General features: G+C 44.6%; 1 protein-coding gene across 3 annotated transcripts; it reads right to left on the reverse strand.

Moving 5' to 3' along the window:
- On the reverse strand, positions 1 to 21,884 carry lamb4 (laminin, beta 4). 3 transcript variants are annotated; one of them, XM_064951370.1, is made up of 35 exons: positions 21,671 to 21,884; positions 19,539 to 19,587; positions 18,471 to 18,628; positions 16,788 to 16,923; positions 16,352 to 16,425; positions 16,036 to 16,224; positions 15,842 to 15,905; positions 15,502 to 15,716; positions 15,235 to 15,355; positions 14,893 to 15,081; positions 14,506 to 14,661; positions 14,291 to 14,403; positions 14,049 to 14,128; positions 11,644 to 11,800; positions 11,370 to 11,501; positions 11,101 to 11,286; positions 10,832 to 10,944; positions 10,586 to 10,706; positions 10,310 to 10,481; positions 10,005 to 10,148; positions 9,476 to 9,707; positions 9,130 to 9,287; positions 8,781 to 9,008; positions 8,448 to 8,665; positions 3,436 to 3,532; positions 2,920 to 3,289; positions 2,657 to 2,817; positions 2,311 to 2,513; positions 1,964 to 2,167; positions 1,724 to 1,868; positions 1,410 to 1,617; positions 1,177 to 1,312; positions 836 to 1,006; positions 564 to 717; positions 1 to 416 (listed from the first exon to the last, which is right to left on the reverse strand). In XM_064951370.1, exons 2-35 carry the CDS (start codon positions 19,561 to 19,563, stop codon positions 277 to 279), a joined length of 5,370 nt encoding a protein of 1,789 aa, XP_064807442.1. In that variant the 5' UTR covers positions 19,564 to 19,587; positions 21,671 to 21,884; the 3' UTR covers positions 1 to 276. The 3 variants fall into 3 exon arrangements, with proteins under 3 accessions (XP_064807442.1, XP_064807440.1, XP_064807443.1); XM_064951368.1 differs by having other exon boundaries at positions 19,539 to 19,590; XM_064951371.1 differs by lacking the exons at positions 18,471 to 18,628; positions 19,539 to 19,587; positions 21,671 to 21,884 and adding an exon at positions 17,421 to 17,584.
- Positions 21,885 to 25,275: the final 3,391 nt, after the last annotated feature.

The following is a 25,275-nucleotide window of genomic DNA, read 5'->3' on the forward strand; positions in this document are numbered from 1 at the left end:
TTTTTATTTTATTTTATTTAACCTTTATTTAACTAGGCAAGTCAGTTAAGAACAAGTTCTTATTTACAATGATGGCCTATCCCGGGCAAACCCGGACGACGCTGGGCCAATTGTGCGCCGCCCTATGGGACTCCCAATCATGGCCGGATGTGATGCAGCCTGGATTCGAACCAGGTACTGTAGTGACACCTCTTGCACTGAGATGCAGGGCCTTTTGTGGCGCAGCGGTCCAGATGTCTGTGACCCTGAATCATCTCTTGATCCACCTTGGGGGTGTTAGGAGGTACAGTTAATGTAACCATCCACACGCGCAGCAATCTCCTTTTGGAGGGCTTCTACCATCTCCAGCAACATGGCAACCTCCTTGGCCTTGTCCTCTTTGTTTCTGATGAAGTCTTGGATCTTTTTCTCCAAGTCTGAAGCAACAAAGAGAAAATGAAGGCCATGATTAGTCAATTCTTTGAAACAGGTGTGTTACTGCTGGTGTGGAACAAAAGCCAGCACACCTCGTGGCTCTCCGGGATAGGAGTTGGATAGCTCTGTTTTAAAGTCCTGAGACTTACCGTCAATTTGCTGAATTTTATCTTGGATGTCTTTTGCGACTTTCTCTGCCTCCACAGTAATGTTCTTCAGGCGTTCGTTGGCCGCTTCATTATTGGTCTGGTTTGTGTTTCCCGTCTTTAGCCTATCAAACAGCGCAGTCACCTTGTCAAGCCCCTGGCAAATAAGTCAGAGGAAAACAAAAACCCATACCTATTTAGCATTATACTCACAGTATCACAACGTCGCATCAAAGTGGTAAGTGAGTAGTGGTTATCAAGTGGAGACAACGTACCTTCTCTGCGTCAGTAGTGGCACCTATGGCTGCATCTGCATCAGCTTTGGCCTGCTCCGCCTGCTCTCTGTTCATCTCGGTCTTGCTCTTCAGAACCTCAATCTCCTCCAGCATCTCTGGAGTTCTAGTAGAGTTCAAGTTAGTCTCTATGTTCTTCAGTTTCTTCTCAATCTGGGGGCCATGACAAATAGATCAAGTTATGAGAAAGAGTCTGATGGATGTTTAGACTAATACAAATACGCACCAGCAGGAATGGGTAGAGGGACAGAGACAGAGAGAGAGAGAGAGAGAGAGAGAGAGAGAGCGCAAGAGAGAGTCGGAAGGTGTTAAGAGAGAATGACCTCTTTAATCATCTTGTCCGCCACGCCATTGCTTTCCTTAGCCTTCTCCAGGTCTTGCTTGACCTTGTCCTGTGTATTCTCAGTGTCCGTCATGGTTTTCTTGAGATCCGTAACATCAATACCCCTGGTTCTGTCCCTAATGAATTGACAACCGTGGTACAAATATGGTCATTTAGCCTGCAGGTTTGTACAATGTGACAGTTACGCATATAAAAAACATGGTACTGGCTAACCTGATAGCCTGAGCTTTCTCCAGCAGGTCCTGGGCTGTCTTGGTTTGGTCCTTCAGTTTTTTCAGATCCTCCTTGAACTCAATGAAGTTGGTCAGCACGCCCCGGATGTTCTGGATCATGGAGCGGATGTCGTCCGGAGAGCCCGGCAGCTGGATGGCCAGAACAACCCTGACCAAATTCTCTATGTCCTCTGGCGCCACCATCTCATCTGTTAGCAGAGAAGTCGGCCACACAAGTCAAGTCAACAAATCACATTTTTAAGGGATCTTTACATGGAAAGTTCAAGCTTATATCCAGCCAACAATCACACTGACCTGTGAGGTAGTCTTTGACCCTATTGATGAGGTCCTTGGTGTCATTCTTCTCCCTCTTAAACTTCTCCTTGCTGTCAGTGATCTTCTTCTGTAGCTCCTCTGCCTGCTCATGAGTGCCTTGGGTCATCTGTTTGGCCTCATTGATCTGAACAGGAGAGATTGAGACTTGTGTCATATACTATTCTGTATTAAATATATATTTTTCCATTTTAAAGCAGAAATAAGTATTTGGGAACATGCCTTGATCTTGGAGTCCTTTAGTTTTTGGAGCAGGTCGATAAGGTCATTCTCTACTTGCTCAGCTGTTTTTGTGGCATTGTGGCTCACAGGGAAGCTGCCCTTGCACGTAGGACCCCCACATTCTCTCTGTCCCAGGAAGTCTCGACACAGCGCACCCCCACACGCTGATTTGGAGCATTCCTCATCACCTGGGCCTCCACAGATCTAGGAGGAGACAAAGAGTGTAACATGGTTAATATCCTGACTACCAAAATGGTGCTGGCAACAATTGAAACAGACTGCCATTCACGCTAACGCATCACTCTATTGATGCATGCAGTGCAAGCACTACAATAAGGGACACTCACGTTTTTGTTGAGTTTGGCCACACTCAGAGCCTTGACCTTCTTCTCCAGCCCCTCCATATCTCCCAAGATGTTGCAGCTGGACAGATGGTCTTTGATTTCCTGCCGTGTGTCCATGGAGTTCTCCAGGGCCCTCTCGGCCTCCTTCACCTTCTTCTCATCAGCCATGAAGTCTGCATGCTGCTTCCGGATCTTCTCCAGGGCCTCTGGATCAGCATCAAAATAAAAGTCCACACAAATCAGAAACCCTTTACATTTGATCACATTACATTATATAGAGTTGCTCTCTACACACAGTGAAGTGACAGTGAATTCCATTTTATTTTGTAAACAATATGGCCCTATGTACCCTGCATTTCTTTTAGATCTAGTGTTGGAGCCTCGCCGATTTTGTTCCTTAAGTTATCCAACAGCATCTTGAACTCGTGGTGGATGTTGTCGATCTCAGTGTTCAGAAGAGATGATGAGTCCACGAAAATGGCGTTGGGGTCTATGGAGTCTTTGAGCTTCCTGTGAGGAAGAAAAATGTGTACAGCTCCAAGATTACTGCTAAACGTACAGTGTAAATCATTTCACCTCATGGCTCAATATTCAGAAATGCTGTTTACATACGAGATTATGACACACAGCTTCTCCACGTCTTTCACCCGAGGTAGAGATCTCCCTGTCAGGTTCCCCAGATAGTCCAGCTTGGAGTGCATCTCCAGCATTCGTTGCATCTGACGACTGTGTCCAGGCTCCAGCTGTTCGCCGTGGGGAGGGATGAAGGTGCGCATCCTCTGGGCGGCCCGGTGGACGTCGGTGACGTTGTCCGCCCACAGGACGGCACAGGGGTGGCACGGGAGGCAGGCAGGGAAGACTTGGTCATACCCAGGGGCACACTCATCACAGAAGATGCCCATCACACCAACGCGACACAGACACTCACCCGTCAATGGGTTGCAGGCGGGGCGGTCGGTACCCTCCATGTTACAATCGCAGGCTACGCAGACGTGATGAGGAGGGAAGGGATAAGTGTCAATCATTATTATTTTACGGTGAAACACTATTGTCTCTCTTTGTGGTGCTAGAATCTAAAAGACCCAATACTTAGCCATTTATCAATAATCACTTTTGGCCACAACTTACAAACACACTGCAGGTCAGGGTTCCCAAAGTGATTTTCCCCACACTCATCACACTGTCTTCCTCCAAACTCAGTACGACACTGGCAATGACCAGTCACCTAAAGAGTCAAATATGAAGACTTATATAGTTTGGACAAATACATATCTCATTGTACCATGCTTTGACATAGAATAGTATAGAACATCAGGTCCATAATTACTGGCAACCTTGATAAAGCCCCATATACTAGCCACCATTGCGACCTGTACGCTCTCGTTGGCTGGCCCTCGCTTCATACTTGTCGCCAAACCCACTGGCTCCATGTCATCTACAAGACCCTGCTAGGTAAAGTCCCCCCTTATCTCAGCTTGCTGGTCACCATAGCATCTCCCACCTGTAGCACACGCTCCAGCAGGTATATGTCTCTAGTCACCCCCAAAACCAATTCTTTCTTTGGCCACCTCTCCTTCCAGTTCTCTGCTGCCAATGACTGGAACGAACTACAAAAAGCACTGAAACTGGAAACACTTATCTCCCTCACTAGCTTTAAGCACTAACTGTCAGAGCAGCTCACAGATTACTGCACCTGTACATAGCCCACCTATATTTTAGCCCAAACAACTACCTCTTTCCCTACTGTATTTTATTTATTTTGCTCCTTTGCACCCCATTATTTTTATTTCTACTTTGCACATTCTTCCATTGCAAATCTACCATTCCAGTGTTTTACTTGCTATATTGTATTTACTTTGCCACCATGGCCTTTTTTTGCCTTTACCTCCCTTATCTCACCTCATTTGCTCACATCGTATATAGACTTGTTTATACTGTATTATTGACTATATGTTTGTTTTGCTCCATGTGTAACTCTGTGTCGTTGTATGTGTCGAACTGCTTTGCTTTATCTTGGCCAGGTCGCAATTGTAAATGAGAACTTGTTCTCAACTTGCCTACCTGGTTAAATAAAAGTGAAATAAAAAATAAATAAATAAATAAAGATGAGCTAAGAATACTGTATAAAATCAATAACACAAATTCTGAGCTATATTGTATGCTACATTTTATTATTATTATTTTATTGGACACTGATCCCATTATTGATGCCACTTGTTAAATCCACTTCAAATCAGGGTAGATGAAAGGGCGGAGACAGGTAAAAGAAGGATTTATAAGCCTTGAGACAATTGAGAATTGGATTGTGTGTGTGCCATTTAGGCCAGACAAAAGATTTAAATGTCTTTGAACGGGGTATGGTAGTAGGTATCAACAGTCGCTCAACAGTTTCCCGTGTGTTTCAAGAATGGTCCACCATCCAAAGGACATCCAGCCAACTTGACACAACCTTGTAGAGTCCTTGACCCAATGAATTGGGGCTGTTCTGAGGGCAAAAGGTGGTGCAACTCAATATTAGGAAGGTGTTCGTAATGTTTTCTACCGTGTATATAAAACACAGGAAAATCGTATTTTTGAACAAAATATATATATTTTTTTACAAAATCTTACTTCGAGCAATTGTATTAGTATACTATAAAATATAATTTTCCCAAAATATGTGGAGCATACAATATAGCTCAGTATCTGCACTATTATTTTATACAGTCTTTTTTTGCTCATCTTTAACTTCTTATGGCTGCAGGGGCACTATTGAGTAGCTTGGATGAGAGGTGCCCAGAGTAAACGGCCTGCTCCTCAGTCTCAGTTGCTAATATATGCATATTATTATTAGTATTGGATAGAAAATACTCTGAAGTTTCTAAAACTGTTTGAATGATGTCTGTGTGTATAACAGAACTCATATGACAGGCAAAAACCTGAGAAGAAATCCAAACAGGAAGTGAGAAATCTGAGGTTGGTATATTTTCAACCCATTCCCTATTGAAATCACATTAGGATATGGATGAAGATTCACTTCCTATGGCTTCCACTATATGTCAGCTGTCTATAGAAACTTGAATGAGGCTTCTACTGTGTTGTGGGACTGAATAAGAGGGGAATGAGTCAGCTTACTGCCGGAGAGCCATTTCCTGGTCACACGCATAGCACATGATATCTTCCTGTGCTCCGTTCCTCCTCAAGACACCTAGCAATTCTCCGGTTGGAACTTTATTGAAGATTTATGATAAAAAAACAGCCTAATGATTGATTCTGTACTTAGTTTGAAATGTTTCTTCGACCTGTAATATAAGTTTTCAATGTTTTTGTCCAAAGAAATGGTCGACCAGCACCAGCGTTTGGATAGGTGTACCAAACAAATCAAGCATTTATTGTGGACCTGGGATTCCTGGGAGTGGATTCTGATGAAGATCATCAAAGGTAAGGGAATATTTATCATGTAATTTCTGGTTTATGTTGACTCCAAAATGGCGGCTAATTGTATTATATTTCTTAGCGCCGTCTCAGATTATTGCATGGTTTGCGTTTTCCGTAAAGTTTGCATTAAGGAGAGGAAAATCTATAATTCCATGTGTATAACTTGTATTATCATCTACATTTATGATGAATATTTCTGTTGAATCGATGTGGCTATGCAACATCACTGGATGTTTTTGGAACTAGTGAACGTGAGCGCCAATGTAAACTCAGATTTTTGGATATAAATATGAACTTTATCAAACAAAACATACATGTATTGTGGAACATGAAGTCCTATGAGTGTCATCTGATGAAGATCATCAAAGGTTAGTGATTAATTTTATCTCTATTTGTGCTTTTTGTGACTCTTCTCTTTGGCTGGAAAAATGGCTGTGTTTATTCTGTGGCTTGATGGTGACCTAACATAATCGTTTGTGGTGCTTTCGCTGAAAAGCATATTTGAAATCGGACACTGTGGTGGGATTAACAACAAGATTACCTTTAAAATGGTATAAGATACATGTACAGTGCCTTGCGAAAGTATTCACACATTTCAGGCTTCAAACATAAAGATATAACATTTTATTTTTTTGTGAAGAATCAACAACAAGTGGGACACAATCATGAAGTGGAATGACATTTATTGGATATTTCAAACTTTTTTAACAAATCAAAAACTGAAAAATTGGGCGTGCAAAATTATTCAGCCCCCTTAAGTTAATACTTTGTAGCGCCACCTTTTGCTGCGATTATAGCTGTAAGTCGCTTGGGGTATGTCTCTATCAGTTTTGCACATCGAGAGACTGACATTTTTTCCCATTCCTCCTTGCAAAACAGCTCGAGCTCAGTGAGGTTGGATGGAGAGCATTTGTGAACAGCAGTTTTCAGTTCTTTCCACAGATTCTCAATTGGATTCAGGTCTGGACTTGGCCATTCTAACACCTGGATATGTTTATTTTTGAACCATTCCATTGTAGATTTTGCTTTATGTTTTGGATCATTGTCTTGTTGGAAGACAAATCTCTGTTCCAGTCTCAGGTCTTTTGCAGACTCCATCAGGTTTTCTTCCAGAATGGTCCTGTATTTGGCTCCATCCATCTTCCCATCAATTTTAACCATCTTCCCTGTCCCTGCTGAAGAAAAGCAGGCCCAAACCATGATGCTGCCGCCACCATGTTTGACAGTGGAGATGGTGTGGTCAGGGTGATGAGCTGTGTTGCTTTTACACCAAACATAACAATTTGCATTGTTGCCAAAAAGTTCAATTTTGGTTTCATCTGACCAGAGCACCTTCTTCCACATGTTTGGTGTGTCTCCCAGGTGGCTTGTGGCAAACTTTAAACAACACTTTTTATGGATATCTTTAAGAAATTGCTTTCTTCTTGCCACTCTTCCATAATGGCCAGATTTGTGCAATATATGACTGATTATTGTCCTATGGACAGAGTCTCCCACCTCAGCTGTAGATCTCTGGGGTTCATCCAGAGTGATCATGGGCATCTTGGCTGCATCTCTGATCAGTCTTCTTCTTGTATGAGCTGAAAGTTTAGAGGGACGGCCAGGTCTTGGTAGATTTGCAGTGGTCTGATACTCCTTCTATTTCAATATTTTCGCTTGCACAGTGCTCCTTGGGATGTTTAAAGCTTGGGAAATCTTTTTGTATCCAAATCTGGCTTTAAACTTCTTCACAACAGTATCTCGGACCTGCCTGGTGTGTTCCTTGTTCTTCATGATGCTCTCTGCGCTTTTAACGGACCTCTGAGACTATCACAGTGCAGGTGCATTTATACGGAGACTTGATTACACACAGGTGGATTGTATTTATCATCATTAGTCATTTAGGTCAACATTGGATCATTCAGAGATCCTCACTGAACTTCTGGAGAGTTTGCTGCACTGAAAGTAAAGGGGCTGAATAATTTTGCACGCCCAATATTTCAGTTTTTGATTTGTTAAAAAAGTTTGAAATATCCAATAAATGTCATTCCACTTCATGATTGTGTCCAACTTGTTGTTGATTCTTCACAAAAAAATACAGTTTTATATCTTTATGTTTGAAGCCTGAAATGTGGCAAAAGATCGCAAAGTTCAAGGGGGCCGAATACTTTCGCAAGGCACTGTATGTTTGAGGAATTGTAATTATGAGATTTCTGCTGTTTTGAATTTGGCGCCCTGCACTTTCACTGGCTGTTGTCATATCATCCCGTTAACGGGATTGCAGCCCAAAGAGGTTTTTAACAAGGTTGTCAATCATTTTGGACCTGACTGTATACAGTTGAAGTCGGAAGTTTACATACACCTTAGCCAAATACATTTAAACTCAGTTTTTCACAATTCCTGACATTTAATCAGAGTAAAAGTTTCCTGTCTTAGGTCAGTTAGGATCACCACTTTATTTTAAGAATGTGAAATGTCAGAATAATATGTCAGAAGTTTACATACACTCAATTAGTATTTGGTAGCATTGAATTTTCCAAGCTGTTTAAAGGCACAGTCAACTTAGTGTACGTAAACCTCTGACCCACTGGAATTGTGAAATTATAAGTGAAATAATCTGTCTGTAAACAATTTTTGGAAAAATTACTTGTGTCATACACTAAACTTCCCGACTTCAACCGCATCTTTATTTAATTATTATCCAAGTATGTAAAATGAAGTGTGAGGGAGTATAGAGGCCATGCCTTGTCACAGTGGTTATTGAAGGAGTTAGCAGGGTCACATTGGCACGGTTGGCACCCGGACTCTCCCTGAATGTTCCAGAAGCCGGTGGCACACTCGTCACACAGCGTGCCCACCGCGCCTGCCCGACACGGGCACTGACCCGTCAGCGGGTCACAGAAGCACGGGCTGCCCAGAGGGCACTGGGTCACATCCGTCCCCTGTCGGTCACAGGAGCACTCTGGGGAACACGCAAACAATCATAAAGACAGTAAAACACACATAAATAGCGACATATCATATCCAAACAGCCTGGGATTTGATGACGATTTTGATACTGTGTGTCCCTGCTATACCTTTGCAGTTCTGGGCCAGTGCGTCTCCATAGTAGCCAGGCTTACAGCTCTGACAGCGGGGTCCCTGGGTGTTGTGCAGGCAACGCAAACACTCGCCCGTCACACTGTCACACGCGTCACTGTCAGCAGGGTCGATGTTGTTGTTACAGAGACACTCGTCGCAGCCACCGCCGCCCGGCGCGGTCAGGTCGCCGTAGAAACCAGCGGAGCAGGCATCGCAGCGGAGACCTGAATGGAATGTGGGCGGGGAGGGAAACGTGGTTTAAAGGTCAGTATTGAGCAGTCAAACTAGCCCGTAGCTTTCATCAAATGTTGAAAAGAGTGCACATGCAGAAACACACAAACACACCTGTGTGTCCAGCCAGGCAGTCACAAGTCAGGCTACCAGACTCTGGGTCCTTGTTGCAGGTGCTGGCAAAGAACCGTCCACTGGACTGAGTGTCAGGACACAGACAAGGCTTACAGGGCTCCCTGGAGACTGGGTCACCAAAGTAACCCTCCACACAGCTGGAGCAACCAAACACACAACATTCATTGTTCAGTCTGATTGACACTGTGTGCACTGCACACTGGCAGATATGTGACTGTAGAAAGAATGATAATCAGAGGAGTCGGCACACGTAGATATGGAACCAGGCTATAGATATGGGTTGATTCTAATATGGAAATGAATAAACGAATGAAAGAGCCTTCACCTCTCACAATTGTATCCGGTGGAGTGCTCCCTGCAGTCCAGGCAGGCTCCAGTGTCCTGGTCACACAGTTCAGCCAGGCCGTTGCACTTACATGGCCGACACAGTGGGAAGCCGTAGTACCCAGACAGGCAACGATCACAGCGTCGCCCGCCCACCTCCATACGACACGGACACTGACCTCTGACCTGGTCACACAGCTCCGCCACTGCACCGCGACGGTCACACTCACATGCTGGAGGAGGGGAGGTGGGATGGAGAGAGAGAGAATATCTTCTCTTATTCAGGAAAAGGTTTGGTCACAATCAAAACACAACAAAGACCTCACAGCATCTTTTCAAACACACACATATGTGGCATGGCCTCTATACTCCCTAGCACTTCATTTTACATACTTGGATAATGGATAAATGAAGATGCGGTTGAAGTCGGGAAGTTTAGTGCATGACACAAGTATTTATATATATATATATATATTATGGTATGTAACCATAGAATGTAACCATAGGAAGCCGTTGTCATGGTGACATACGTGCACAGCCGTTGGGTCCGAAGCCAAAGTTCAGGGGGGCGCAGGAGTCACAGCAGCGGCCAACCACGTTGGCCTTGCACTCACAGAGCCCTCCGAATTTACTGCAGTAGGGGCCATGAGAACCCTGGATGTTACACCTGCAAACTGGAGACACAGGTAATGGCATTAAAGTCTCTTACCTTCGCTCAGGGCTCAGCGCTAGCTGAAAACAAGTGCTGTTTTCTGTTGCCAGAATGAATATATACCCACAGTGTACACTGTGATAGCGTGGAGATGTTGTTTAGTGTAGGCCAGGCTTTACTCACGCATGGCACCGTTGTGTATGCGAGCCGACAGGCTTCCAATGAGGCCAGAACACACATCGGGCAGGGTCTCCTGCTCAGCAGCCAACTCAAAACAGCGGAATCTTCTGAACGAGTCCAGCTCACTCTGCGAACAGAAGTCCTGCACAGACTCCATCTTAGGGATCAGACCCATCTAGAAACAGGAAGTTCATGGGTTTAATCGGGGTACCTCAGAAGACTACATCTCCCATGACAAATGATATTATGATAGAAATGATAAGGTGATGGTATTCTCACTGAGTCGACGAGGGTATGTGAGCTGGACTGAGGGTTAGAGTTGGGCTGCTTCCTAAAAGTGATGTCCACATAATATCTTCTTCCCTCGTTCAGACACACAGGCGTATCCAAAATGGCAACCCTGGGGACAAACACACAATCATAATGTTATCAGACTTAGGGGTAAATACTGCACAATTCACCTCGGGTGTGATCTCAGGTTGATATTGGTGATATACTATGTTAATGAGTGCAGTTGTCTTTTACCTGGCAGCCCCAGGTATGGTGAGAGTTTTCTCCCCTTTCGGGCTAGTGGGACAACCTCCGTCACTAGCCAATAATGGAACAATGCTCACAGAGGCCATCCAGTCATCTGGCGACTTCAGAGACCAAAGTAAGCACAGTGTCCAACTTTGAGGGCACAATAAATACAAGCTCAAACTCACACAGAAATGATTTCACACGAACACACATCAACACTTACAGCGTGTTTCCATGGTTTCAGATTTGTTTTTAGTTGCTATCGTTGCCCTCACCTCTGGTTCATAGCGGATGACTAGATGGTAGTCGAGGGACGCTGGGAGGTTGTCCACAGTGAACCTAAGCCCAGCACCATCCAGGACCCGCACGAATCCTGGGCCGGTCCAAGTGATTGGTACATCTGGTGTCCTCTCCCGGGGCACAATCTGGAGGGCTGAGCCTGGTTCCAGGGGAATGGACCTCTGATGGAAAGAAACCCAGTGTTAGTTACTAATTAGTACTGCGCCAGTACTGTGTAAGTAAGGTATTGAGCCATTGCTAGTACCTGTCCCTGTCTTCTCCTCCTGGCTTGTCTTTTGCTTCTCCTGGTCAGGACCAAGCGGCCATTTTGATATTTGATGTCATAGCCCTGCTGTCTGTAGTATTCCTCACACACAGGCAGGTCTGTGGGTTTCAACTTGGGGAGGAACACACACAGACATCAACTTAGTGTTTTTGAATTGCTGCCAAAATCCAATATCAAAAGTTTGACACTGAAGCTTTCCATCCACAGCCATTTGCCACAATGCTGGAGGTCAAATGTCATACTCAGGCCTTACCAGAGGGGAGGAGCTTTTTCCCTCCAGTGGGGCAGCGTTCTCTGCCTCGTACAGGTAGTAGTCTAGAGCAGCCAGGAAATGTCCCGGGGCAGGATCACCACAGCTCCGGCCCACCATGTTTGGCAGGCACTGACACTGGCCGTCCAATGAAGAGCACCTGTGGACATAACAGACAGGGAGATACAGCCAATCAGGTTGGACAAGGGAGCAAGACAGAACATGCTTAGCCTGGGGTGTATTCTGTTTCAGAGGTGAAACGTTCAGAATGTTTACATAGAAATGTATTGAGTAGGACAGATGGGATTGATGAGGAGTGTTTCACCTCACTGAAAAAAAACAGGTGTTAATGTCAGTTAAGTGAAGTAAAGGTCTAGTGTGGCCTAGGTATTCTAGTGGTCTAGGCAGCTGCTTCCAGTGCACATGTACTGCTGCAGCATGGGTTCAAATCTGGCCCACTGCTATTTCAGCACACTCTTCTCCATCTTTCAGCTCCGTCCAAGACTTAAAAATATATACACTACCGTTCAAAAGTTTGGGGTCACTGATAAATGTCCTTGTCTTTGAAGGCCAGCATCCCGGAGTCGCCTCTTCACCGTTGACATTGAGACTGGTGTTTTGCGGGTACTATTTAATGAAACTGCCAGTTGAGGACTTGTGAGGGATCTGTTTCTCAAACTAGACACTAATGTACTAGACAAAATGAGAAAAAAAATCCAGAAAATCACATTGTAGGATTTTTAATGAATTTATTTGCAAATTATGGTAGAAAATAAGTACTTGGTCGCCTACAAACATGCAAGATTTCTGGCTCTCACAGACCTGTAACTTCTTCATTAAGAGGCTCCTCTGTCCTCCACTCGTTACCTGTATTAATGGCACCTGTTTGAACTTGTTATCAGTATAAAAGACACCTGTCCACAACCTCAAACAGTCACACTCCAAACTCCACTATGGCCAAGACCAAAGAGCTGTCAAAGGACACCAGAAACAAAATTGTAGACCTGTACCAGGCTGGGAAGACTGAATCTGCAATAGGTAAGTAGCTTGGTTTGAAGAAATCAACTGTACGAGCAATTATTAAGAAATGGAAGACATTTCTCACCTCGTGGGGTCAAAATGACCGGTGAGCAAAAATCCCAGAACCACACGGGGGACCTAGTGAATGACCTGCAGAAAGCTGGGACCAAAGTAACAAAGCCTACCATCAGTAACGCACTACGCCGCCAGGGACTCAAATCCTGCAGTGCCAGACGTGTCCCACCGCTTAAGCTAGTACATGTCCAGGCCCGTCTGAAGTTTGCTGGAGAGCATTTGGATGATCCAGAAGAAGATTGGGAGAATGACATATGGTCAGATGAAACCAAAATATAACTTTTCGGTAAAAACTCAACTTGTCGTGTTTGGAGGACAAAGAATGCTGAGTTGCATCCAAAGAACACCATACCTACTGTGAAGCATGGGGGTGGAAACATGCTTTGGGGCTGTTTTTCTGCAAAGGGACCAGGACGACTGATCCGTGTAAAGGAAAGAATGAATGGGGCCATGTATCATGAGATTTTGAGTGAAAACCTCCTTCCATCAGCAAGGGCATTGAAGATGAAACGTGGCTGGGTCTTTCAGCATGACAATGATCCCAAACACACCGCCCGGGCAACGGAGGCATTTCAAGGTCCTGGAGTGGACTAGCCAGTCTCCAGATCTCAACCCCATAGAAAATCTTTGGAGGGAGTTGAAAGTCTGTGTTGCCCAGCAACAGCCCCAAAACATCACTGCTCTAGAGGAGATCTGCATGGAGGAATGGGCCAAAATACCAGCAACAGTGTGTGAAAACCTTGTGAAGACTTACAGAAAACGTTTGACCTCTGTCATTGCCAACAAAGGGTATATAACAAAGTATTGAGATAAACTTTTGTTATTGACCAAATACTTATTTTCCACCATAATTTGCAAATAAATTCATTAAAAATCCTACATTGTGATTTTCTGGATTTTTTTCCCTCATTTTGTCTGTCATAGTTGAAGTGTGCCTATGATGAAAATTACAGGCCTCTGTCATCTCTTTCAGTGGGAGAACTTGCACAATTGGTGGCTGACTAAATACATTTTTGCCCCACTGTATGTAGATATTCCATTAAAAATCAGCCGTTTCCAGCTACAAAAGTCATTCACAACATTAACAATGTCTACGCTGTATTTCTGATCAATTTCATTTTATTTTAATGGACAAAAAATGTGCTTTTCTTTCAAGAACAAGCACATTTCTAAGTGTCCCCAAACTTTTGAACGGTAGTGTATATATACAAATATGACCTATAATGAATTAAAATATCAGTGAAATTGTGAGATTTTCACTGGACAGCCACTTTAAGAAGTCATTATGTACTGTACAATGATGTTTTACACACGTGCTGCTGTAGGCTCCTCCATGGTCACAATCACAAGGTGAGCAGGTGTGTACAGTGTTCCCCAGACCCCAGTAACCTGGCTAGAGAGAGAGAGCGAGACAGCAAGAGCGAGAGAGAGTGAGAGAGATCAATCAGGTCGTTGGTGGCAGTAAGTTATTGGTGAGAGCTAAATCAAAATAAATGTGGCAGAAAGAAACAACTCCATCGCTACAACACTGGTTGTCATGGACACATGGTCCTACCAGACATTGGTCACACAGGGGTCCCATGGCGAAGCGTTGACATACACACTGGCCTGTCACCTGGTCACATGGGTAGGGGGTCAGGACACTACCCAGGAAGTTACACCTGCACCCTAAACACAGAGGACCAATCAGAGAGAGGGGATGAACCACAGGGAGGCCACCATAGATATAGAATGAGTCAAGCAGATCTGGCTCTTGGTAAAGATTCTTACTCTGGCAGCCAGTGGGGTCCTCCTGACTGAACCCGTAGAAGCCAAATTTACAGCGATCACACCTGTCCCCCGCCACATTCTCCTTACACACGCAGCGGCCCGACACGGGGTCACACAGGCCGTTATCCAGGGACCCCGTCAGGTCACAGTCACATGCTGGAGCAGAGGGAGCCAATGAGATCCACCGTTAGAACAAGATGGAGAGAGATTGAATGACGTCATCGATGCACAGCTTCATATAGGATGACATCAATGCAAACGTCTATTGACTGCACTTCATGGGAGTAGTACAAGACTTACAGGGACAACTTCATATAAATCATTGGCAGATTATTTGCCTAGACCAAAAGCCCAATCTAGATCTAAACCTGCTAGAAGCTGACTTACAGATACAGCCCCGAGGGTCTTCCATGGAGAGCTGGGGGTCCTGATAGAGATAGGGTCGGCAGCGTTCACACTGGGGACCCATGCGGTCGTGTCGGCAGCCGTCACACACCCCCCCGCTGACCCCTCCACTGGCCTGGTACTGGTCTATGTCGAAGTGACACGTCTCCGAATGACCGTGACAGTTACACCCTAAGTGAAGAAACAAACACCAATTTAATACTTATACAATGTAATACACTCCCAATTATACTATTTTCCACATAAGCATCTCGGGTTTGAATTCCAGTCAATTCATGCATAAACACTAGTCAAATAGTAAATAGGCCATTAAAAGTGCATTACTTCTGCAGACATGTGGGTCAGATTGGCCGGCCGGCCTCCAGGGGACATCGTTGTAAAAGTCCTGGCATCTCTCACAGTTTGTGCCCACAGTGTTGTGTTGGCATACACAGCGCCCGTGAATCTAAGAGAGCAAGATCAGAGACATACGGCGGTAAACAATACTCGAAGAAACCCCCCAAAAAAGAAGAAAAATAACCCGTTCAGGATTCAATGTGGCCATTATGGATACAGTACAACTGCTACATTCCCTTTCTGCGCCATTCTCACCACGCCAGGCTCATTTAAGACGTCACCCCTGGTGCCATCCACGGGCATACACATGCTGGCATGGCCATTACAGAAGCAGCTGCCGCGCACCACCATTTCGTACAGGGCATAGTAGTACTTCTCCTGAGGGTTCCTCTTCTTCCGCCCCAGTAGGGTGTCACCCAGGGTGAACAGATGGGTGAAGTTGACCCGCAGGTTGGTCAAGGTGATCTGCTCTGAAGGGGAGAACATTTCAAATGGGTGAAAGTGTGTGTGTTTTTATTTTTAAAATATATGTATAATTCTACATTGTTCCACCGATGGTAATAATGCAATGAAATGTATGGGAGCTGTGTCTAACCTTGAATATGGGGAGCATATGGGTTCTCTATGTCAAAGCTTGGATCTAGAGCCTTCAACACCACCTGCAATGGAATCACAGATAAGTTTGGTTATTGCGTTTTACATGTGTGTGTGTGTGTGTGTGTAAGCCACTCTAGAGAAGTGTCTGCTAAATGACCAAAATGTGAACGCGTGTGTGTTTGTGTATCTCACCTCTCCGTCAGTAGATGGCTCTGAGGCGGAGTATCTGCTGTCACAGACGACGTCATCGGTGCTGTCAGCCGGCCCTTGTGAGACCCCAGGGAAGTGGGAGGCACAGTCCTCGGCAAAGTAACGGAACACCTTCCAACTGTACCCGTAGTCTTTGGACCTCTCCACCAGCATGGCGGCAGGACGGAAACTCTTCAAGGTAAACAAAAGGAAATATTAGCACACCACAGGAAGTGGCAGTGCAGACAGAGCGAAAATGGTTAGGAACACTGTGTTATGGTTTGGCTGTGAGAGGTCTTAGACAAGGGGTGTTAGATACCTTGAAAGTGAGGACAAGATGGCTGAACTGGAACAGAGTCTCCAGATCCAGCCGGATACTGACTTGATGAACCCCTACAGTTATGGATGGATAGTGGTATCAGTGAATGTTGTAAGAATATATTTACTTGTGTCAAGGACAAGGTCTTTTGTATCAGGTGTAGTCCAAAAGTCCCTAAAAAGGGATTTCCCGTAGCTGTCATCGTATAGTAAGCTCTGGCCGAGCCATTCTTAAGGTGTTGGAGAATTCTTGCTCACCTCTTGATATGATCCGACTTGGATTAAATACATGCGTCAAATACTGTACTTTCAAGTGATGTAGTTCGCCCTGTCGGTACTCAGGCTAAAGCTCACCCCAAATACTTTCACGTAAGTAACATTATGTTTTTTGACCCAGGCCTGGCTATCATACAAACAACATCTGGAGCGAGACCCACCGTTCTCAGACTGCCACCACTTCATCTTGCGCTCAGGGCCAAAGGTGGTGATGACGTTCTCAATCTGGTGGCTGTTGTGGTTGTTGTAGAGGTTGTAGGGCTGCCTGGAGTCACATTTGAAACACTTCTGCTCATCCTGAGAGAGACAAAAAGGGACATTTTCCATTTTGTTACTCAAAATAAAAGAGTGGTTTTACACATCTAATTGGTTTGTCATGGCAACAACTCCAATAACTGAGTGAGCGATTAAGTTGCAGTTTTTGTTCGAAAATTAGTTCTTAACTGCCCCACCCCCCTCCCAAAAAAAAGGAGGCAGTATTTTACGAACAAACGTAACTTATAAAGCCATAAGACCACAAATCATACAAAAGTGTATGGAACTTCCTTGCGATGGTAGGCGTGTGAGGACAAGGATTCACAAACACTGGAATAATCGCATTAAATCAACTCAGTCAGACAAGGTATGAACCAGAGGGCATCTTAAGACTACTGTTGTTCACAACTGTCAATCGGTAGTTAGAGAACAACATTTGTCATGCATCTGTTCTGACTAACTAATAAGAAAATGAATCAAATAAAATAACCAAAATGAACTAGAAAATGACATGCAAAAGAGGAACACACCCCACATACCTATCACCCTGTCAAGGGAGAACAGGGGGGAGAGCTGAGAGAGAAAAGGATAAGTAGAAGGAGAGACAGAAAGTGAGGGAGAAAGGCAGAGTGAAAAAGACAGAAAATTGAAGGGAAAATTGAAGCAAGAGGACTATACACGCAATCATCATAGCGAGAGCAGAAAAATTAGTCCCAGAGCATGTTCAGGGAAAAGACAGGTAATGACCTATAAATGTAGCAGATCAAGACACGTCTGCAGTATGAGGCATTTTAAGGGCGAGGCACAGGCCTGTCAATCAAATGAAGAGAGTTGTTTCTAAAACAACACTTTATATACTATTCTAACCTTCAACGTCTGGCCTTAAAGCCTGTTGAAATTCTGTAGATAATACTGACCAGGTTTGGGTATGTTACTTTCTAAATGTAATCAGTTACAGTTACTAGTTACCACGTTTTTTCAAAATCTGACAGTTACTTTTGGATTATTTTTTCCCTTAAGAGGCATTAGAAGACAAAAAAGGATCCATCAAACGTATTTGGTGTGTCATCATAGCGGTCGCTGACTTGTGGTCAGACTCACTCAGGTGAAATAAACTTGCACTTACACTTGCAAACTTTTTCAATGCTGAGCAAAATTTCATAGAGAAAACTAAGGCGTCAATGTATTTATTTTTTCTCGCAAACATCCTTTTTGAATTTATAAAAGTAATCAAATAAGTAATCATCTAGTTTTGTAAAGTATCTGTAATCTGATTACCGTATTTTTTGCTGGTAAATTCACTGATGAACGTTAGTTTTTTTGTAATCAGGTTACATGTAATCAGTTACTCCTCAACCCTGGTACTGGCAAGGCTGATGTCTTTTTGAGTGGGATCACAGCTATAGTACCTGCACGCGTTTGTCAATCTGTCTGTCTGCGTTTGTGGAACATCTCTGTTAGGACATTACTACTGTGTACAGAGAGACAGGTAAAAATATGCAGACAACACTGCCTTCAACACCACGTCTCTAGTTTGTATTTAGGAACGGCGCACCACAGAGCCCCCCTATCAAGGTTTAAGTCCTGACCTCCAGGTATCCGAGGATGCAGTAGTTCTGGGGCCCGTTCCGTCCACAGGTGGAGGAGGCGGAGAGCTGGGCAGCGCGGCCCACCATCAGGTCCCCCAGCTGGGGGTGGCAAGAGTTGACATCACAGTCTTCCTGGAGGAGGGCCCCGGGTACCAGCACTGGAACAGAGAAACTGAACTGTCAGAGGTGTCAAGTAAGTAAACATGTTCTTATCCTTTTCTTTTGCTTTAACCTGTTTCGTGTTTGTTTATAGATTATAGATTAACACTAAATGTAAGACAGGATTTCCGAATGAAAAAGTATGATATCAAGGCTGCACTATAATAGCTAGATTATGGAGTATTGTGCTATTGTGCTATTTGTTTTGGTAGGGTTTAAACCCTATGCTCACAAATGAACAGCAATAGTGAACCAGACAAAAGGATAGACGATTTGACTATAATTACAGTAGGTGTAAGCTGTCATTATGTAAACATTACAGGTCATTATTAAAGACTTGTGTGCTGTTGATTATATCCAGACACTGTAATCACACACAAGCCAGATGTTGTTCTTCTTTTCATTTTCTAAGTAAACATTTTAAGTCAATTACAAATTGTTTTAAAGACATGCAGTCTTTGATGGGGCCTTTACGAAAATAAATATTTTATTCAACAGAAATAAAAACGAATTTAAAAAACTAAAATAATACAACTTCATAAGTCACTTTTTATAACACTTAACATTTCTACTTGACAATAGTAAAGTCATCCATACATGACTGAAATGATATCCACCATTTTGAATATTAGGGAAAATATGCAAATAAAAATGTCTCCCGCTAGAGAAAGCAAGTGCCAGCAAGTGGAAATATTCTCCATCGGTGTGCAGCAAGTGATCACACGCTTGTGGAAAAGAGGACTCATGGACTATAATGGCAAAGAGATTCTTCCTGCCAAAAACAAGACAATTTAATCCCGCCCCTGTTGAAACAAATAGCTCTGAGGATCTGTTTTTTCCCTTTTCTGCTACATGTGATTTGCCTGTCATCAATTCAAATAGTGCCAAAGGAAGGTGCATGCGACTTACACACAAGCAGGAACAGAGAAACCATCCTGCAGGTCGTTGACTGCCAGACCTACTGAGTGGTAGAAAACAACCCAGAGTGTGAAAACACAATATATTTCCTAGATATTACTGCACTGTTGGAGCTAGAAACATAAGCATTTCCAATAAACGTTGATTTGACTTTGAAGACAGAGTCACCATGTTCAGTTCACTTGGACCCAGATTAAGCCTTTTCCCTGACAAAGAAGCAACACTCAATAGAGATGCTCTAATGGAGGTGCTTTTTAGTCCAAGAATGAACAAGGGTCCAGTGAACCAGGCCAAAGTGGTTATCACTGTCAAGGAGAAGGGAGGGAGAGGGTCTGTCAAAATGTAATTAGTCAGATCTTGGTCATAGGTCAGACATTGAACAACACATGAACTGCTGAAATGAGTTTTTTTTTTTTAAACAGAGACTTTCTACCAGTACAAGTAGGTGAGGGTATTCACGTTATCACAGATAAATCAAGGTTTCACCAACATGCTGATAAATAGGTCCAGACATGCTGGGCAGGCCATTATTTTGGCTATCATGGCTATGCCCATATAGGATGACAACGCCCCCATCCACAGGACACGAGTGGTCACTGAATGGTTTGATGAGCACAAACATTATGTAAACCACATGCAATGGCCATTTCTGTCTCCAGATCTCAACTCAATTGAACACCTACAGTATGAGAGACACCAAATGATGGAATTACTCGTGGAAGAATGGTGTCTCAATCCTCCAATAGAGTCCCAGACACTTGTATCTATGCCAAAGTGCATTGAAGCTGTTCTGGCTCGTGGTGGTCCAACGCCCTACTAAGACACTTTATCTTGGTGTTCCCTTTATTTTGGCAGTTACCTGTATATTGTCACAGCAAGATAATTCTGCAGCAACAGGATTTGAACGTTTAGTCCATAAGGTTACTTGATCGGTGGTTAGGCTATTAGCTGGACAAAAGTAGGCTAAATGCAAAGTGCAATGCTGTTTAACACATGAAACTGTGTGTTAGTGTTGGTTTTCAGTGAATTTATGTAAATCATCTGCATTTGCTGCAGCGCAGGAAAATTCTCAACACCAGAAGAGTGATCAAATTAATAATCCTAAACCACCACATGTTAAGGCAATTTATTGTAAACACAACGTGGCTGCAACAGTCAAGTTTACACATACCACAGAAGGCATTTGCTTCATCAGTAAATATTCCGATCTTTCTGGTGATGTGATATTAGCTGGGCTGCAAATGCCGTTGGTGGTGTGACTGATATGACCGTCTCCCTAATTGTATGGGCTACTTTTCTCACATCGTGGGTCGTATAGCCAATTCACAATGGGAGACTTTCAATGCATGGCAGCAAAATAATACGCCCAAGGGACTACATTGGAATGTACAATGCCGTATATCACTGTTCCCTGCAAAAGTGAACCCTCAAGGGAGGAATGAACCTCAATGGGAATGTATGGGCCTCAAGAGAAAGTATGCGGATTTACTCTTAGGCTATGCTTCGACTTGCATCATGGAACCAATCCATACAGTAACTCCAATCTCAGGTGGAAAACAGTCGCTAACATTTAACGTAAAGCCACCTAACCAACATAATGTAGCTGACATTGCCTGAATGCACATCAAACAGTCATTTAACATCACATATAAAAGATTGTTGGCAATAATGTAGGTTTTAATGGACAGTATACTGTAGAACAAAGTATGTACATATTTCCTCGGCATTATGTGATCGCTAATTGCATGAAAACAGAAGATGGTTTTCCATATGATCTTCTCCAACAGCGTGAATCGAATGAATGTCCCACAAAAGCCCTCAACGAGGCAGTGGAACAAGACGTCTTATCTCAAATACATCACACCAAAAGACTGCCAACAATTCGGGGGAAAATAGTATGAAACCTATATCTGAGATCTATGGGATACCTATATTTGATAAGTGATCTACTGCACCACATTTGCCTCAAGCCAATTTCCCAATAGAGTATCTGATAAAAAGAGGTATGATTCAAGAACAAAACGCATGTCCCATTCACAGCTTATTACAGATCAGTATCATAAGATCGGTGCAACGTTACAGTAGCTTTCTCATATCATAACTCAGACAGTAGTAGTACTTACAGTATGAGCAGTCTTCCCTGTACGCTTCCAGAATCAGCGCTTACCTGCTCCAGACCCTGACTGTGACTAGAGCGGTAATGACATGGAGTCTCAGCATGTAAGAGCACACCTGAGCACCATACAGAGAGAAAGAGAGAGAGAGAGGGGGAGAGAGAGAGAGCAGGCCAAACGAAGCCCCCAGGGGTGCAAGTGAAGGAGAAGAAGGATTAGGTTTCATTCAAAGCTGACACATCCCTCTCTGAGTTATAGCTGAGGTACAGTACAGCAAGGGGGAGGGATTTACCTGGACAAAGACATGGAACACAGAGTGCACACAGAGTTACTGAGGTATGCTCACCTTCCCTGGATGTAGTACAGCATGAGTACTGAGGTATGCTCACCTTCCCTGGATGTAGTACAGCATGAGTTACTGAGGTATGCTCACCTTCCCTGGATGTAGTACAGTATGAGTTACTGAGGTATGCTCACCTTCCCTGGATGTAGTACAGTATGAGTTACTGAGGTATGCTCACCTTCCCTGGATGTAGTACAGTATGAGTTACTGAGGTATGCTCACCTTCCCTGGATGTAGTACAGTATGAGTTACTGAGGTATGCTCACCTTCCCTGGCTGTAGTACTAGTACATTCTAGTTTCTTTACTTTTATGTTGGTGTGGTTCCCAATCAGAGGCAGCTGTCTATCGTTGTCTCTGATTGGGGATCATATATAAGTTGTCCTTTTTCGTTTGGGTTTTGTGGGTAGTTATTTTCTGTTTAGTGTCTATACTTGACAGGACTGTTTCGGTTTTCACTCTTTGTTATTTTATTTGAGTGTTTTGAGTAATACATTTATCATGAACACTTACCACGCTGCGCTTCGGTCCATGCCTTCTGACGAGAGACGTGACAGACCTACCCACCACAAAAAGACCAAGCAGCGTGGTCAGGAGGAATGGACGTGGGAGGACATTTTGAATGGGAAAGGATCCTGGACGTGGGAGGAGATCCTGGCTGGGAGGGATCGTCTCCCATGGGAGCAGACGGAGGCAGCAATTTTACAAGGGGTCACGGCTAGCACGGAAGCCCGAGAGGCAGCTCCCCCCATTTTTTGGGGGGGCAGCACACGGGGAGATTGGCGGAGACAGGGTTTAGACGTGAGCCAACTCCCCGTGCTTACCGTGGGGAGCGTGTGACTAGTCAGGCACCGTGTTATGCGGTGATGCGCACCATGTCTCCACCAGGCTTCCAGTACGTCTCCTCAGTCCGGTGAGACCTGTCCCGGCTCCACGTAAGAAGCCTTAGTGATGATCCATGGTCCGAAGCCTCCAGTGATGATCCATGGCCCGGAGCCTCCAGTGATAATCCATTGTCTGAAGCCTCCAGTGATGATCCATGGCACGAAGCCTGTAGTGATGATCCATGGCACGAAGCCTCCAGTGAAAATCCATGGCACGAAGCCTCCAATGATAATCCATGGCACGAAGCCTCCAAAAATCATATTTGGAAGCTTTTGATAAAACATGCCTGGTACAAAACTCAAATCATAAAAGGAAAAAGGAATACTGTCACCTGCTGGACAACGTCAAAATGTTTTTTTCTTGTTTTTGTCTTGATCCATGGCCCGAAGCTTCCAGTGATGATCCATGGCCCGGAAACTCCAGTGATGATCCATGGCACTAAGCCTCCAGTGATGATCCATGTCAAGAAGCCTCTAGTGATGATCCATGGCCCGGAGCCTTTAAGGATGATCCATGGCACGAATCCTCCAGTGATAATCCATGGCCGGGAGCCTCCAGTGACAATCCATGGCACGAAGCCTCCAGTGATGATCCATGGCCCGGAGCCTGTAGTGGCGATCCATGGCAAGGACGCTACGGTGCAGGCCTCCGGAGCCTGCAGCGACGGTCCCCAGTCCGGAGCCTCCAGCGACGGTCCCCAGTCCGGAGCCTGCAGCGACGGTCCCCAGTCCGGAGACTGCAGCGACGGTCCCCAGTCCGGAGCCTGCAGCGACGGTCCCCAGTCCGGAGACTGCAGCGACGGTCCCCAGTCCGGAGCCTCCAGCGACGGTCCCCAGTCCGGAGCCTGCAGCGACGGTCCCCAGTCCGGAGACTGCAGCGATGGTCCCCAGTCCGGAGACTGCAGCGACGGTCCCCAGTCCGGAGACTGCAGCGACGGTCCCCAGTCCTGAGACTACAGCGACGGTCCCCAGTCCGGAGACTGCAGCGACGGTCCCCAGTCCGGAGCCTGCAGCGACGGTCCCCAGTCGGGAGCCTCCAGCGACGGTCCCCAGTTCGGAGCCTCCAGCGACGATTCCCAGTCCGGAGCCTCCAGCGCCGGTCCCCAGTCCGGAGACTACAGCGATGGTCCCCAGTCCGGAGACTGCAGCGACGGTCCCTAGTCCAGAGCCTCCAGCTACGGTTCCCAGTCCGGAGCCTCCGGCGATGATCGGTGGTCTGGTTTCTCCGGCGATGATCTGCGGCCCGGTTCCTCCAGTGAAGGTCCAAGGACCTAGTTTCTTTATTTCTATGTTGGTGTGGTTCCCAATCAGAGGCAGTCTATTGTCGTCCTTTTTCATTTGGGTTTTGTGGGTAGTTATTTTCTGTTTAGTGTCTGCACCTGACAGGACTGTTTTGGTTTTCACTCTTTGTTATTTTGTTCGAGTGTTTTGAGTAATACATTTTTAATGAACACTTACCACGCTGCGCTTTGGTCCATGCCTCCTGACTAGAGACGTGACAATACCATTTTTTTCACGGATCAACTGCAGTACCGCAGACCACAGGTTGGAAATAATTGCAGTAAAGCATATATTTTAATTGTAAAAATGTGCCTGTATAGTTTTCAAAAAAGTTTGCTTGAATGTACGTATCAAGTTATTGAATAAAGGTGGTTAATTTTGAGCACATCGCTTTACATTTCAAATCACTCATTCTTCACTGAAAGTTTGACCTACAGTACAGGACACAATACAGTACACAGTACAGTACTACAGGTATCCCAATTAACAAGTTTCAAACGGACAAAAACTGTAATGCCGTATTGTAATTGTAATGCAAGTTCATTGACAAATATGTCACCATTACACCATGTCTTTTTTCCCTACTTTAAAGCGCTTTCAGATTCTTTATGCAATGAAAAGCGCTATAAAAGCTTCATAAAGGAAATTACCACTTTTATCTTATGTATCATTAGACTAGTTTGGCACAGAGCACAATGTATAACATTATATTACAAAAAAAGGCGACCTACAATAACATTCTGTGGAAAGTTCAGTTTGTGGTGAAATACAGTATATCACTGAGAGGTAAGGTTTCTCTGCGGTGTGCAGTCAGATGTGTGTTCTTAAATGTTCCGGCTGAAAGAAACTCGTCACAGTAAGTGCATGTGTGCCGTCTCTCCCCCTTGTGAAATAGCAGGGGCATTCCGAGACCCTGAGGGTGACGGTATCCCTTCCTCACATTCAGGGTTTTTACGTGGTTTCTCTGCTGTGTGAATGAGCATGTGAATCCGAGAAGTCTTTGCGATGTTGAACGCTTCACCGCACTCTTTACAAGAGAATGACCTCGCTCCTGTGCCTTTTCACATATTAACCTTCAAGGAGCCACTGTGTCAACCGCACTCTTTGC

The sequence above is a fragment of the Oncorhynchus masou genome, chromosome 31 (genome assembly GCF_036934945.1).
Source record: "Oncorhynchus masou masou isolate Uvic2021 chromosome 31, UVic_Omas_1.1, whole genome shotgun sequence".
In the NCBI taxonomy this organism is placed as follows: Eukaryota; Metazoa; Chordata; class Actinopteri; order Salmoniformes; family Salmonidae; genus Oncorhynchus; species Oncorhynchus masou.